The sequence below is a fragment of the Sitophilus oryzae genome, unplaced genomic scaffold, assembly GCF_002938485.1.
Source record: "Sitophilus oryzae breed Bouriz unplaced genomic scaffold, Soryzae_2.0 scaffold_111_pilon_pilon, whole genome shotgun sequence".
NCBI lineage: Eukaryota > Metazoa > Arthropoda > Insecta > Coleoptera > Curculionidae > Sitophilus > Sitophilus oryzae.
In genome coordinates this window covers 10,246,357-10,261,694 of record NW_022145749.1, presented here as the reverse complement: position 1 = coordinate 10,261,694, position 15,338 = coordinate 10,246,357, and the positions used below count along the sequence as shown (strand labels likewise).

General features: G+C 32.0%; 2 protein-coding genes across 8 annotated transcripts in view; both read right to left on the bottom strand.

The window, feature by feature from the left end:
* Positions 1-12,537, bottom strand: part of LOC115885866 — a 32,512-nt gene extending 19,975 nt beyond the window's left edge. For 2 of the 7 annotated variants that reach the window (XM_030904899.1, XM_030904906.1), the window contains exons 1-10: positions 12,216-12,537; positions 11,880-12,057; positions 11,583-11,813; positions 11,232-11,393; positions 10,984-11,136; positions 10,600-10,821; positions 7,207-7,304; positions 6,979-7,149; positions 2,232-2,376; positions 1,519-1,879 (exon numbers count right to left, since the gene is read on the bottom strand). In XM_030904899.1, coding sequence (XP_030760759.1) covers positions 1,519-1,879; positions 2,232-2,376; positions 6,979-7,149; positions 7,207-7,304; positions 10,600-10,821; positions 10,984-11,136; positions 11,232-11,393; positions 11,583-11,813; positions 11,880-12,023 — 1,687 coding nt within the window. In that variant the 5' untranslated portion in view covers positions 12,024-12,057; positions 12,216-12,537. The remainder of the gene's footprint in view (positions 1-1,518; positions 1,880-2,231; positions 2,377-6,978; positions 7,150-7,206; positions 7,305-10,599; positions 10,822-10,983; positions 11,137-11,231; positions 11,394-11,582; positions 11,814-11,879; positions 12,058-12,215) is intronic. The other 5 variants (XM_030904921.1, XM_030904912.1, XM_030904926.1 and 2 more) reach the window with 5 other exon arrangements.
* A 768-nt stretch (positions 12,538-13,305) lies between these two features.
* Positions 13,306-14,766, bottom strand: LOC115885859 (charged multivesicular body protein 1b). Its single transcript, XM_030904885.1, has 4 exons — positions 14,611-14,766; positions 14,268-14,531; positions 13,710-13,911; positions 13,306-13,645 (listed from the first exon to the last, which is right to left on the bottom strand). The coding sequence occupies exons 1-4, from the start codon at positions 14,642-14,644 to the stop codon at positions 13,525-13,527; spliced, it is 621 nt and encodes a 206-aa protein (XP_030760745.1). The 5' UTR covers positions 14,645-14,766; the 3' UTR covers positions 13,306-13,524.
* Positions 14,767-15,338: the final 572 nt, after the last annotated feature.

The following is a 15,338-nucleotide window of genomic DNA, read 5'->3' as shown; positions in this document are numbered from 1 at the left end:
TTCATGTAATTTCAATTAGTGGCCACACTGATGAGTTGATAAAACGTTGGTAACACTAATCAGTGTTGCCAATCCTAAGACATTTTAATTCACGGTTATTCAGTTTTTTATTGTTGGCGACACTGGTTAACTTGGTATTTGAATTCACGGTTATTCAGTTTTTCGTTGTTGGCGACACTGGTTAACTTGGTATTTTAATTCACGGTTATTCTGGTTTGCGTTGTTGGCGACACTGATTAACTTGGTAACAACATTCACCAAGGGTGCCAATATATTTTTAACTTGGCAAATTTAAGTTTCTTAGTTGGTGACACCGATTGAGTTAAGTCAATGTTGGCAAAATGCAGTTTTGTCAATAGACATTTTGTTCATCTAAATTTCAGCAAATTTAACGATCATTGATAATATGTTATGGGATCAATATTAACAATTCACTTTCTCGATTTGTATAATTTAATTTGTTCATTATTAGCACTGAATTTGGGTAAATACCCAAGGGCTTGCACCCGGTATATACCAAATGGGTAAATAGAGGGTATACTGAATTTGAGTAAATACCATTATACCTTGTATATACCCAAGTATATTTACTTTGTTAATTTAAGATACTCTTACAAATTTTAAGAATAATTTGTTGTTAATTTCGACATTAAAGAATCATATAAGAATAAAAGATAAGAAAACTACTAGTTAGTAAAAGAGTGCACAAAGCCGACGGTGCATATACAATTTAGGTGAATACCCTAAAACATTGGCCGACACTGATTGTGTAAAAAAGAATGTTGGTAACATGCATCATTGTTAAAAACTCTTAAATATTTTTAATTGTCGCAAGCTGAATTGGCGACACTGATTAGGTCGGGATATTGGTAATACGCATAAGTGTTGCCAATAGGTTTCTAATTCGTCAAATTCGTTGACCAAAGATTACAAGAACAAAAGTGTTGTTAGACGACATTTAATTGAAGACCTATATGTATGGCACCAGCAACAATTTTAGCGATTTTTAATAGTTTGTTGTGTGTTGTGAACTTTGTATAAACTTTATTACAATGGTGATTTGTTCAGTTTTCAAGTGTAAACGCCGCAACGATAAGAAAGAGCCAGGAGTTACGTTTCATAGATAAATAAACAATCCATTCTATCTTTTTAGCGATCTCTTATTGAATTTGATAATTATTATTCTGATATTATATGTACTTGATATGTGCTATACGTCGATACTAATTTTGTTCATTTTGTTAACATTTTAATACGTTTTTTTTTATAATTAATTAGTATGATACCGCCTAAATAAGTAGCATACACCATAGGCGTAGTCAAATCATACCATGCAAAATAACTTTATGAAAAACCATTTCCTAAAAATCATACTGAATATTTTAATTCTATTATTCCTTACATATTCACACCATGTAACTGATATAACACTCAATTTGGTAAAGTTCTAAATACTTTTAAATAAAAATCAAACACTTTCCAAAACATGTTTACTAGTATAAACAGATAAAAACCTACCAATTAACTCCTGTATATGACTGCTAGGTATATAAGAAGGCAGAGGTCGCTGTTGTCTCGGTCTGTTAGGTGTAGGTGGCGTGATGACATAATTCATTTGAGATTCTCCAGAACCATTTTGATGGCGGTGGTTGGCTTGTTGTTGTGGTTGCTGTGGCACAGGCTGCATCAGGGCCTGCTGATTTTGCTGGACAGCTTGAGGCTGTTGAGCAACTTGAGGACGCTGTTGCACAGGTTGCATTTGGTGTTGCTGAACCACTTGTTGAGGCTGTTGAACAGCAGGTGGTTGATGTGGGATTGCTGGTTGTGTTTGTTGCTGAACTGCTGGCTGTTGGGCGACTCTCTGAGGTATGCCTTGCTGCTGAAATGTAACATTCAATATTAATACAAAATTGATATCCCTGCTTTTTCCCCTGACCCTTCAAGTAATAATGTAGATATCAAAAAATACTTATGTATTGTGCCTAATTTTGAAATGAAAAATCGGTGACAAAACTATGAATTTTATTTGAGACTTGTCAAAAGTCAAAGTAAAAAAGTAGGCGTGGCAACATTGCGACATGAATTCATATACATACATATAATACATAACAGCATTCACATAATCTCTGATTAGAGATTTTATTTAAATACAAAATTGCAAACTTGTTATCACATGCTGTACTATCTAGGCCTATAAACAGAAGAAAAATGTAAGCAAAATTAATATTTACCTGATTGGGAAATCTCGGCTGTTGATTCAATGGAAATTTAGGAGGGCTCTGTCGCTGAATATGAGGTGGTGCCATTCTGGGGTTGAAATTAATTGGAATTCTTTGAACTCGTGCTCTATTTGCAGTGTTAGCTGCTTTAGGGGATCTGAAAATTCAAAATAAGTATATGGAATTTAATATACCAACTATAATAACTAACGAACTAACAAAGGAGAGTAATAATGCTTCTTAAAATATTTTTTTTTTACACAAAGTTTTTAAAAAATGTCTATACCTATGTGGCAAAAATAAAAGAAAAATAAAAGAGGCTTTTTTAATTCAATCTAATAAAAATAAATGTATTGCTCATGCATCTGTAGATGTTAGAACATAACATAAATAAACATAACATACGTAAAATTTAAAAATAATCAAACAGAAAGTTTTGGGGCTTTTTGGTTTTACCTTATTAAGTAATTGTTATCAGGTAGTAATTGTTAATTTTGAAGTTTAACTTGATATAAAATGTCATTTTAACAGAACGTTAACGGTTTCTTGTAGACGTATCTGTTTTAAAAAAGTAAAGTGTTCTCGAATAGTTGAATTTAAATATTTAAAATAGTTTTTTCTTTATTCTTTGTATTTTTTTTTGCTTCCGACGATGGAAAGAGGTAAACTTTCCGAAACGTTAAACATTTTTTCTTTGTTAGGCAAATTTGTATAACTGTAAACATAACTTCTGACAAGCAGTTTCCGTTTAGGTTTAACGCAGAAGTGTTTACTACAGGTACGGACGAAAAGTTATTACTCTGAAACCAGTTAAAAAATATGTAGGTGGCGCCCTCTACAAGTAGGAATCATTTCACATCAAAATCAAATTTCTCATGTCAAAAATCCCCTAGACAACAATTTTCATCCAAATATCGACGTTACTTATATTATAATACCGACGGAAATTATTTGGAAAAAATCGAAACAAAATTGAAACTTCTATAGCCTTTATCTCCAAAAATAAGTATTTTAGAACATACATTTATACGAACTTTTATACTTATTTTTATCTGCAGAATATGCCGCCAAAGTTTCCGGAATACAGTTCGAACAACCCTGTATAACCGCTAACGCGAGGTCTCAGAGGCCGTATTATCCTGCGTTGTCGCGTGGTAAGATAAAATATAGTCACCGAAGTCCCACAGGCTGCACATTAGCTCTTAAAGATTAATAATAAATATGTTTCAGTCAAAGTTCATGTACTAAAAACATACCTACGACACAGTCTAACCGTTTTGAAACCCGATTCTAAACTATGTTTTCCATCAACCTTAGTATCAAAAAAAAGTTTCGTCCAAAGTTAAATTTGGTTATAAAGTACCACTTAATAGATCAAAAACTCGATACTCTATAAGCGGAGATACGCTATAAGAAATTATAATAAAATCTGTACGTATACGTGTATTTTTATTGTACTTGGCGCATTATACCAAAAATAGTATCACACAAAACTGATAAACTATACATAGTACATTTTTTTTGAGAAAAAAACTTGTTAATTTAGTTTTTTTTTCATTGATAAATTCAACTTTATATTATCGATGCTATATTTGATTTCTTGATTTTTTTCGCAATTATTCTAAATTCTAGATGCCGTTGTTTTTGCTAAATTGTTTTTCTCTAGGAATTTCCGTTTTGTCGATGCCACTCTTAATACTTTTGATATCCACCATTTCTTTCACAGTAATCGACGTGCGTCCATAGGGCATTTTACCTAATAGTCTAGTCAAATTGAATTTTTTGGGGGAAAGTTTTGGGGTAGTTCTGATTTTTTTGTTCTTTATGTTTTTTGGGGCGCTAAATTCGAATCTGATGTTTGCTAACAAAATTTCGCGACGGAACATTGAAAAAAATTGCAATTTTTGCGGTTTTTTGCTTATAAAACCAAAAATGTAATTTTTTCAGAAATAATACCTCTATACAAAAAAAATAAAAGTAGACAAAATTCCCTACAAATTCAGTTATATTTTTGTCCTCGGACAATCCGATTAGGGTCTAGCTCTGTTTCAATATTAGCGTATTTTGAGTTATTCCTTCAAAATCGATATTTTTCATTGAAGACCGTATGTATACAAATTTCTTTATAAAAAACTTAGGTTGCAATGCTTCCCCTAGATGATGCAAGACCTTGTTGTTGGTGGGGAAGCTCCTGGTCAGGTGCTGGGGGGAATCCCCCATAGCGCTTGGCTTGGTCTAACAAGCATCTCACTCATCTTCTTGTCCCTGGCTGTAGTGTCGTGGCCAGGGAATTGCACCAAGACATATAACGATGCCGGACGGGGCTATCCCTGTCCGTCTTACCAGGCATCCTCTACTGACTGTGGTCATGTCTCGCGGGTAGAGGGTGTGAGGCTGTCTTGGCTTAACCACCTGGACCAAGAGGAGACAACCTCACCAAAAACCTAAATCCTACGATGGCAGGACCATGCCAAAGGGATGCGTGGCTAGATAGAAGACTATAGCCATTACTGGCCTCAACCTTGGGGCATCAGGGGGCACCCCATTGTATTTACCCCTTACTTCTGCATGCGGGGCTCTGTATAAGTGGACCGACTATCCCTAGCGACTCGTAGGAACACTATGAGATCTAGTATTACAAATACCACCGGTGAAACTGTGGGGAAGCCCCCTAGCGACACTGCGAACATTACAAATGAAAGTTCCAAGGGGCCAAATCCAAAGGAAACTACAGGAAAAACTTGGGTTGCAATGCTTCCCCTAGGAGATGCAAGACCTTGTCGTTGGTGGGGAAGCTTTTCGGCTGACGCTTGCTTGGGATCATCCTCCACAAGTGGCACACAAGCTACCACCTTCTCCAGCAAGGGTCGGGAGCCTACCTCTAGACCCAATAAGCGACATAAGCTACCGTTTCGTCTACCCGGCCTGGGTCAACCAGGCGGGCTGGACGATCCTCTGAGAGTAGGTCCTAGCGGAGCAGAAGCACGGAGATACCTCCGGCTGCTCCACGAAGGACTTGCTCCAGAGGAAGCAAAAACGAAAACACTCCTCCGAAAAGGGGAGAGTAAAGAAACCGAGAAACAACCTGACTCATCTCCATCAATCATCGGTTCGTAGTCGGAAACTACACGCTGCGCTATGGAGACTTGTTCGATTTATATTCAATACTAGAATTTAACGGACTAAATAAAAAAAAGTATCTTCTTCCCAAGCGCAGTAGTGAACGCAACGGGTATCGGCAGCCAGATTGCTATTGGCAGCATGCTATTCCACAGAGCATAGTAAAAGATATTTATTTATTTATGTAGTAGTAGTTTACATTTATATTGAACAGAATATAATTAATTCTATAGGTACATTAAATAAAAATAAAAACTTCTACTTTAGTGCACGATGATACTTAAAGTACTGTGTGTGCACTCTTTTTCTTATCCATGTATCACAGAGGTTTTACCATTTTGGTTTTTTTTAAAAAGTAACAAAAAATGTATTCAATGTATTCTAATATTTCCATCTAAGTATAACAATTTTAGTACAATAATTAGTAAAAATGTGGTAACATTAATTTGATAAGAGATATTAATTGTGTGATATAATATTTCAAATTAGACCACATAATTAACTACACAATTGCTTTGAAGTATCCATTGCCTTATCTCTTTTTTGCACTTAGAGTATGGTTTTACTTTAATATTGTTTGGAAGGCAGTTAATGGCACAAAAACTTTTGGACCAAGACAATAAATATGACTCTGGCATATGGTATGCTTGGGGTTTTGACGTGTGACGTTGTTTTGAGCTGCATTTCTTGTGTTACGACCATGGCTTATATCAAAGAGCCAGCTTTCTTAACATACTTTCTCGAAAACTAGCTCCTTAGACTATTATATTTATACATAATTTAGATATAATATTAATTTGATTTTTGTATTATCGGAGGTGGTACAATTGTTGTAATCACTGTCTATATGATAATATTTAACTTAGAACTAAAAAACTACACATACAGTACAGTTCATACCAAATAAACTTTTAGTCACGTGATTAAGCTTGACCGACACAGCGTTGTCCACTTTTATATATTTTCTTTTAATCAAAATGTTTTAGGAAACAATAAAATAATTATAAATATATAAACAGTTATTATTTACATCAACAAAATTAACCTTAACAGCACTTAAGGGACATAGGGCCATTACTACCGCGTTCCCGTTCAAAATATTCTAATAAGTTACGATAAGTTTTTACGGCTATTAAGCTATCTTGTACACTTCTGTACACTGAGGTTCTAAAAAGAACAATGAAAACTACTAAAAGTTTAATTGACATCAAATATACTAGACTTTAATAATAAATTAAGAGTTTTGGAGTACAAAAAGTAGGTATTTGAGGAGACAACCAAAAAACGCTAATTTTCAACTGGTTTTTGAGCCCGAACAGTTCTTCAGAGAAAAAGAACTTAATTAACAAAAATTATAGGAAATTATATTTACTTTAATTTTGAATAGAAAGATTATTTACGAAAAGTTGATAATATATTATATTTTTAAAGTTATAAACAAAATACCGGTTATAAACAAAAAAACAAAGGGGGATCAAAAAATGCAACATTTTTAAACTCGCCTTGTATTTCAAGAACTGAGAGAGACGGGATAAATATATGGTACCTCTACTCATAAACAAGAAACGCTGTAAAACAAACGAAAATGGGACACCCTGTACACTGTATTATCAGATCCATAAATAAATTATTTACATACCTTGGCGGCGCCCTTCCTTTTTTGGGTGGACTATTATTTGCACCATTCCCCTGACCGGCTTTAGCGGCTTGTTGTGACACCACTTGGTGCAGCACCTGACTGATGGTTTGATTCAGCGAAGATTGTTGTTGGCTGTTCGTTTTTGGAGTGATTTTTATGCCTGCTGGCAAACTACAACACAGAATTGAAAATGTTACCGCAGACAAAAAATAAAGATACAAATATTACTTTGGAATAATTGGATTTTTGGGTGGTAATCTTTGATCGACCGTTTTTCTAAATGGTGTAATGGGATTGGAAGTGTCCATGGCTTCCTCCATATCACTCTGTAAACAAGAATATACAAGATGTGGAGTTGCCCTATTAATTATGTATCTACTATCTACAGTATATGTCCCCGGATTGTCTTTACTAAAGAAAAAACTTTTTTATTATTGACATTTTGAGAAAAATGAATTCTTAATAGAAATATTTGGCTTGTTCTAAAATGGTAATCCCGTTTATACTTTTCAAAATTTCCATACCGTTTCAGAGAAAATTTAAAAAAAATGAAAATACAGTTGAATTTTTCCCTAAAGTCCTAAAAATCAAAGGGCGTTTCTATGGTAATATAATTTCGATTTCATTCTTTGATATAGAAATTTTAAAACATTTTCCGATGCACGTCATCAATCACATCGAAATTGACACTAAAGCCTGTAAACCTGAGTAAATGAAATTTTAGCAAAAATGTTTAAATTTGTTGACTAAATTAAAATACCAAGCAGCTCTTCATTATACTTTATAGAGCAAATGATTTAACAGATATTTTATTTAAATTAAAGCTGCAAAAATTAGTTTAAACCGATTTTTATTATCGCCTTGTTGGTCACATTGCGCCATGTTCAGCAATGTTGTCTTGTATTATTTGACAATTATTCTAGTGTCAGTCATTATTTTGTATAATATCGTGTTGTTGAATTTTTGGGAGTAATTCTCGTTTTTTGCCGTTTTTCATAGTTTTTTTTTCTTAAAAGGTACTTCTAAGCACAAAAAGTTCTTTTAAGAACTAAATTTTCAAGATTTTTTACTGCATTTTTTGAAATTGTTGATTGAAAATATGCGGAAGCGTATAAACAGTCGAAGCAAAGCGCTTGTAGCTTCCCTGATAGAATATTTTGAGTGCGAACGTGACAATAAAGGTAATTTATTACCCTTGAATGCAGTCAGAGAAGTAAGATTGATTGGTAAGCACATTATACCACTTTCAAGAGTTATTTCTACTTATCTCAATTTATAGCGGGTAGCTGCTGCCTTAAAAAAAATATATAAAAATTATATACTAAATATATATTGTTTGTCACATTTAAATTAAGATTCATCTCATAAATCCATCACAATCTGGCAGCGCTGTCGCCATCGCTGTGTTGATGTTGATGAAGTTGATGACGTGCATCGGAAAATGTTTAAAAATTTCTATAGATGCATATTTTTAGATGGTTATTATTAATTTTGATCAAAGTCATATTTTTTGCTACGTACAGGGTGTCCAATTTTGGTTGAAATCATAGAGTATCTCTGTTATTAGTGAAGTTAGAAGGGTGCGATTTGCACAAACCTGTCCCACTTTTTTGTTAAACGGAAGATGCCGTAAACAAAATTTTCATAGAGCTCTTCGTTTCTGAGCTACAGGGTCTTTTTGAAAATGTTGGAATTTGGGACAGCCCCCCTATCTCAGTTATTGTGGATAATATTCAGAAGGTGAAAACTAATTCTTGTAGAACTTTTTACGTAAAATACAGTGGCGTAGTCTGTTTTTCTACGGAAAAACATTTTTGAAAATATTAACTAAAGTTATGTTTTTTCAAATGGAACACCCCGTATCATATATGATCGGTCCTGCTATGAGCTTCTCAAAAATATATATCACTCTATATTTATTTTCACTTTTTACTTCAATATTTAAAATATATAATTTTTTTATTACTAGGCCGTGATAAATAACATGAAAATCAAAATAGTATCTCTGATGGTATTTACTAAAATAGTCATAAACACATTAAAATTTTATTTGTGATTAATATATTTTACTTTTGAACTGTTACCACTGAATCTCTGAACATATTTTTCATTCTTTATAGCGGAATTTATTTTAACAGGATGGGTTTGCAAATACATATCTAAAAGCTTGCATTATTAAAGCATTTTCCAGGTATTCGACATTGTTGAAGTCACGATATATGTCATATTTTAAAAATCCCCAAAATCAGAAATCGAGAACGGACAAATCCGGGAATCAGGGAGGCCATCATATGGCTCAACTGGTTCCAATTCATTGATTTGAGAAATAATAATTTAACAAAAATTGTAATATTTGCAAAGTTGTTAGGGAAAGCCCCATCTTGCTGAAAGTATATTTCAGGTAAATTAGCTAAAGGAATATCTAAAAGCTCCGGTACAATAACTTCCAAAATTTACAAATAGCGGTAGAGAGTTAAGTTTTCCTAATATATAAAAAAAATTATTAATAGCCCCTAAAATAAAACAAGAGACAGATATCAGTATACTTTTAACAATTCTTTATTTTCTTTTATTAACAATCATGGCCTACTAATAAATATGATCTTTTAATAAAACCTTTTAAATATTGCAGTAAATAGTGACAATAAATATAGAGTGATATATATTTTTGAGAAGATTATGGCAAGCCAATTCATATAATTTATAAATATACAGGGTGTTCCGTTAAAAAAAACATAACTTTAGTTCATATCTTCGAAAATATTATTTTCGTAGAATAACAGACTACGCCACTGTATTCTCCATAAAAAGTTCTACAATAAACAGTCTTCACCTTCTCGACACCTTTCGCAATAACAGAGATACGGGGGGTGACCTAAATTGCAAAATATTCAAAAAGACCCTGTAGCTCAGAAACAACGAGGGCTATGGAAATTTTGTTTACAGCATCTTTCGTTTGACAAAAAAGTGGGACAGGTTTGTGCAAACCGCATCCTCTAATCCTCACTAATAATGGAGATACTGTATGATTTCAACCAAAATGGGACATCCTGTAGTATTGAACTAAATAAATTTTGTGCCTTTTATTAACACTTTAAACAGCAAAAAATATGACTAACTAAAATTTATCAATAACAATCTATAAAAAATAAATAATTAATTAAATAAAACGGTATGGAAATTTAGAACAGTATAAATGAGATTAACCATTTTAGAACAATCAAACATTTTTATGAAGAATGCATTTTTCTCAAAATGTCAATAATAAGAAAGTTTTTTTTTCCTCTTGTAAACACAATCCGGGGACATACTGTAGAATAAAATAATTTAATAGTCTTCAGATCGATTAGTGTCTCTTTTTTTCCAGTTAATACCGTCACAGAATAGCTAGCGCGCACATATAACAGTTTTAACAGTTATAGAATTTAAAGAAAATATCCATAAAAATATTGTATATGTACTAGGATTTTATACATTTTCTACTTAATATTCTACATATTCTACTCATTTTTCTACATACATGTAGAAAATTAATTTTTTATGTGTCGTTATCCAACCCTGGTGGTACAAAGTTAGCCAGGTCAGTATATTATTTAATAATGAATTGAATAGATGTCTTACATGTTCAGCTGCACTGGTCCTTAGAAGATTCTTTTGAAAACCAGGCTGGGACTCTGATTGGAGATGTACATCTTGCTGTGACTGCATTACTTGAGGTTGTTGCACAGTTTGTGCTGGTTGATTTTGTTGTTTCTGTTGTTGTAGGGCACTCAGCTGCCTATTGATCATAGAAACAACTTGTGTTTTTTGTTGGGAATTGATTGGAGGTGTCATTTGTTGAACCTATAAATTATAATTCACAATTCAATTCAATTCAATTCATTAAGGACAACTTTTTTTATTCAAAATATAAAGTAGGGTAGACTTAATAAAGAGGAGGGAGAGTCAAAAAATCCTTAAAAATGCTTCACGTAATTAATAGACGCCCCCTTATGTGCTACTAACCTGTGTATTTCGAACTTGTTGAATAGGAGTTCTTAACCTCACTTGAGATTGGGATGCAAGAGTTCTAACTTGTTGTATGGCTTGCTGTGCCCTAACATTAGCTCCTCCAGGCCTAATCCCCAAATAAGTAACAGTGCAAACCTCATTTGGAAGCTGTAAATATTAAAAAAATTTAAATAATAAATAATTGTAACAGAATGTCATTAAAATATGTTAATTCTTATTAATAAAACCTCAAGATGCCTTACAGAAATATTTGGCCTCATTCCAGTTCTAATTTGTAAAACACGTCTTTGATTTGATTGATTTGCTCCATTATCATCCAAATTATGATTTGGTGCACTAACCTGTTGGTTAATAACCAGAGGGTGAACTGGAGTTGATCCTAGGTTTTGCTCAATTGCTGGAGTCTGGAAGTTTACAAATTCATAGAATATATAAAAATATGCATAAAAGAAATGATTAGTAGGTATTTAATGCTTTATGATTTATACTTTCATAATTAATTTTTTGATATTATACATGTAAGTTAATACTAACTATAATAGAGCAAAATAAAAATGAAGCCAAATAAAAATAATTAAATTCTAAATAATTACTTGATCTACAACTGCCTGAACAGCTTGGACACTGTCGGCTGATCCGCTAGTTGGCTCCATGTAATAAATCGGTTGTGTATTCATATGACCAGTTGCATTTTGAACTACAGCACTAAATTGTGGTTGAGGAGCTGCCTGATAAGCTATTTGACCCTTATCAATTAAAACACCTTGACTTTGTTGTTGGGATTCATCTACTACCATAACCTGATCAGAAGATAAATGAACTAACTAAAATGAAAGTACATGGCATGCAATAAATCTACTTTTTATTGTAAATGTCAATATAAAATATACCTGCTGTGTTGGAAATTGTTGGGCATCATCAGCAAGAATATATCGGATTTGAGTTGGTTCAGTTTCTGGATTCCTGTTGAATATCTGCCCAGCTTGTTCTGCATTAGCATCAGTTCGACTCAATACTTCGAAGTACTGGGCCATTATTTAAACCGTTTATTATGCAAACATTTTCTGTCTACAGAAAGTTAAACTAGCATACTTATAACAATCACTTTAAGAATAAACGTAAGGTTTTTGTAGACGATAACTGAACAAACAGCAACTCACTGATATTTAAGTAGAGCTTTCCAACATTCAGGAATATAATAATAGAGTTAGATTAAATATATTTACCTTTAAATGTCACCCCGAAAATATACTCTTGATTCCTACACTATTTAAACGTCTGCTATACAATTATAGAAGAAATAGTTTAAAACTTCCAGATTAAAAGCACAATCCAATACTAAAATGGCGTATCACCGTCAATTGACTTGACTTAACTACAACAGCGCCAGTCTAATGATGAAATGTGTTGAAAACGTATATTTCTCTTTTATAGTGCAATGATTTCAATTACTAATTTCTGTCTTATTAAAATTATGTTATAGAATCGTAGTTAAATCAAAATACAATTTTTATTTCACTGACTTCATCCACCACATTATTTTGATGACACTGTTGCCAAGTTAACAAACCCAATCAAAGTCCCCTATAAATATACGCGGTAAATTCAAACAGATATCTGTAACCAATGACAATTTTACTTCGAATCACATGACCGAAACGGGGTAATTTCATTGGATAATTCTTATATCGTTGTTACCATGGTAATATTTTGTATAATTTTCTGGATTGGCTGATCATTTGAAAAGTTTCCCGGGGAAATACTTAAAATATATTAAAACTATAGATAAATAATGATAATTTCGATTGTTTTATACATAGTTTAATCCTATCTTTAAGATTTTAGGTGTTAATAATGATTAGTTATAGAAAAATTGTTTAATTTGTAAAAAAATAAAACCACTATTTTTGTTGTCAAAAATCCAACCTCAAAATTTGCATGTGCTCTTTAACAAAGTCGCAAATATGCGATTAACAGCGGCAACACCGCCTTACGCTCTTTAGGAAAATTACTCCTGTTTATATTTTCGTGTTACTTTTAATTTACTTTTTAAAGGGTACAAAATGAAACAAAATCTGTCCACAAATTTCTTATATATGTATATTTTATTCACAAATTAAATAGTAATACACTTTTCACAAAACAACTTAAAAATAGGTTTCTTATAAATCTATATAAAATCTTAGCATAAATTACATAAAAAGCTGTGTTAATACATATTTTAACTAGTTTGTGGGTATTCTTACTTATTATTTTACACTAATATTTCTTTTAAAAATATGAAATAAAACAAACTATAAAAATAGCTTTTTTTGGAAAAAAATGAGATATCACAAGTAATTTTATAGTTGACCTTTTTTTTAATTATTAACAAGTTAAATCTTGCTGTTATGGATATAAGACTATATTTTTACAGCTGATAAAATGCATTATTTTAAATAATTTCTAAGATTAATGTAGGAATAATTTGTATTTTTCCTAAATATGTCCTATATCAATAACAGCCCATCTCAATCTAACTGGTCTAGCAGTTTTCTATTCGGTTTGTCTTAATTTTGCAAGCCTCTGAGTAAGTTCATCTTGTTCTTGGGAAACTTGGGTCGATGCGATACTGGTACCCTGGGGACCTTCTGGTAGTTCCATATTAAGTTCCAAACTAAAAAAAAATATATATGTATTTATATAAGTACTTCAAACATTTTGTAACAAAAATAACTTACCCTGCCTCATCAGCTACCTGCTGCATCAAAGAATCAACATCATTCTGTGGTATCAATGTGGTGGTTGTCTGTGCCATTGTATTTTCCAAAACATCCGTTTGTACACCTAGATCTTCAAACTGTTGCTCAAATTTATCCATAACATTTGATATCTTCTCTAAGTTCATGCTCTTCATAGCTGCATCCATTGCTTTTACAACACCTGTCATACAGAAACATTTTTTACAGTATGATTGTTTAAAAGTAAAAACAATTATTGTTACATTTAAACTAAGTAATGTAATGGACCAATATGAAATATAAACCTACACATAATGGCAATAAAAATATAAGATAATCTTTCATTTTTCATGAATGACAAGCAAGATCACCAAAAGTACCAAACCCTTTCAGACGTTTTTTTAAAGATTTGTGTTTATAAAGACCTGTGGATATTGTTATAATTCATGTAAAATAAAGAAAGGTGATTAAAATTTGTAGTTAATAGTTTATGGTGACTCATAATATAATTCCCATATAAGTTACCCTTGAAGGTGTTTAAAAAGTACTATAACATACCTGCCATAGAGTTTGTAACTTTCCTGGTTGTAACAGCAGATTGCACTTTGCTAGCCACTGCATCAACTCGAGCAGACATTCTTAAATAATTTAAAGACTGGTTCTTCTGTCTTATTGCATTTTCTGCATGTATTCGAGCCACTTCCATATTACCTTTTTGAATTGCTTGTTTAGTTTTAGCTTTTTCCTGTTTCTCTTCTTTTTCGCATCTTTTCGAGTTCCTCTCTAATTCTTTTACGGCAAATTTAAGATTAAATAGATGCTCTGAAAGATTGGTTAAGAAAAATATGTGTGCACAAATGTATTTTTGCAAAAATTGTTGAACACTATATAAAAAGGATACTTTCCATTGCAGATTGCGACATTTCATTGCCCATGATTAATGAATAATTAAATATATGTATTAAAGGAATTAAAGATAAAAAATATTATTGTTTTACAGTCAGATATGACGTCAACTTCGAGATTCGAGAATTCTTATGACTCATTTGTCAATTGTCAGTGAGAACAACAGTGAAATACGAAAAATGGTTAATTTTATGGTTAATTCCAATGTTAATTCACATAATTCAAATATCTGCAATCTGCAATGTGCAATAAATCATCTATTATTTCAGTTATTCAATGAATCTATTTATTTTAATTTAGTTGCTTTGAACAAATATCTAAGAACAATATTCATTTATATAAAAATCAAACAATACATAAAAAAATATTTGTGGAATAGTATAATATTGGCAGCAATGTTACCAAAAAGAAAAGAAAGGTAAATTTTTTAATCTAGTTTTTTTAAGTTTTAACTCAAAATACACTATAAAAAATTGTTGCCAATGGACAATACCCAAAAGTGATGAATTTTAAAAAGTAATATTGGCATGTTTACGATATTTGTTGTTTGGTTTCGTTTATTTATTTTAATCTAATTTAAATTTAACATATATTGGCAACCATAGAATAACGTTGGCAACTCTGTTATTGGCAGCACTTCATGGCAGCACTGTTCAGTTAACAGTTGACATGTTGACATTATAAATAAAAGAAAGCGGTTAAAAAATTTCCATTCTTTCTGAA

Excerpts from the sequence above, each read along its gene's own strand:
- LOC115885859 (XM_030904885.1), bottom strand. The coding sequence starts at position 14,644 with ATGGGCAATGAAATGTCGCAATCTGCAATGGAAA. Across the intron at positions 14,532-14,610 it reads GTCGCAATCTGCAATGGAAA|AGCATCTATTTAATCTTAAA; the intron begins GTATCCTTTTTA and ends CCAATCTTTCAG. Across the intron at positions 13,646-13,709 it reads CAGGTAGCTGATGAGGCAGG|TTTGGAACTTAATATGGAAC; the intron begins GTAAGTTATTTT and ends ATTTTTTTTTAG.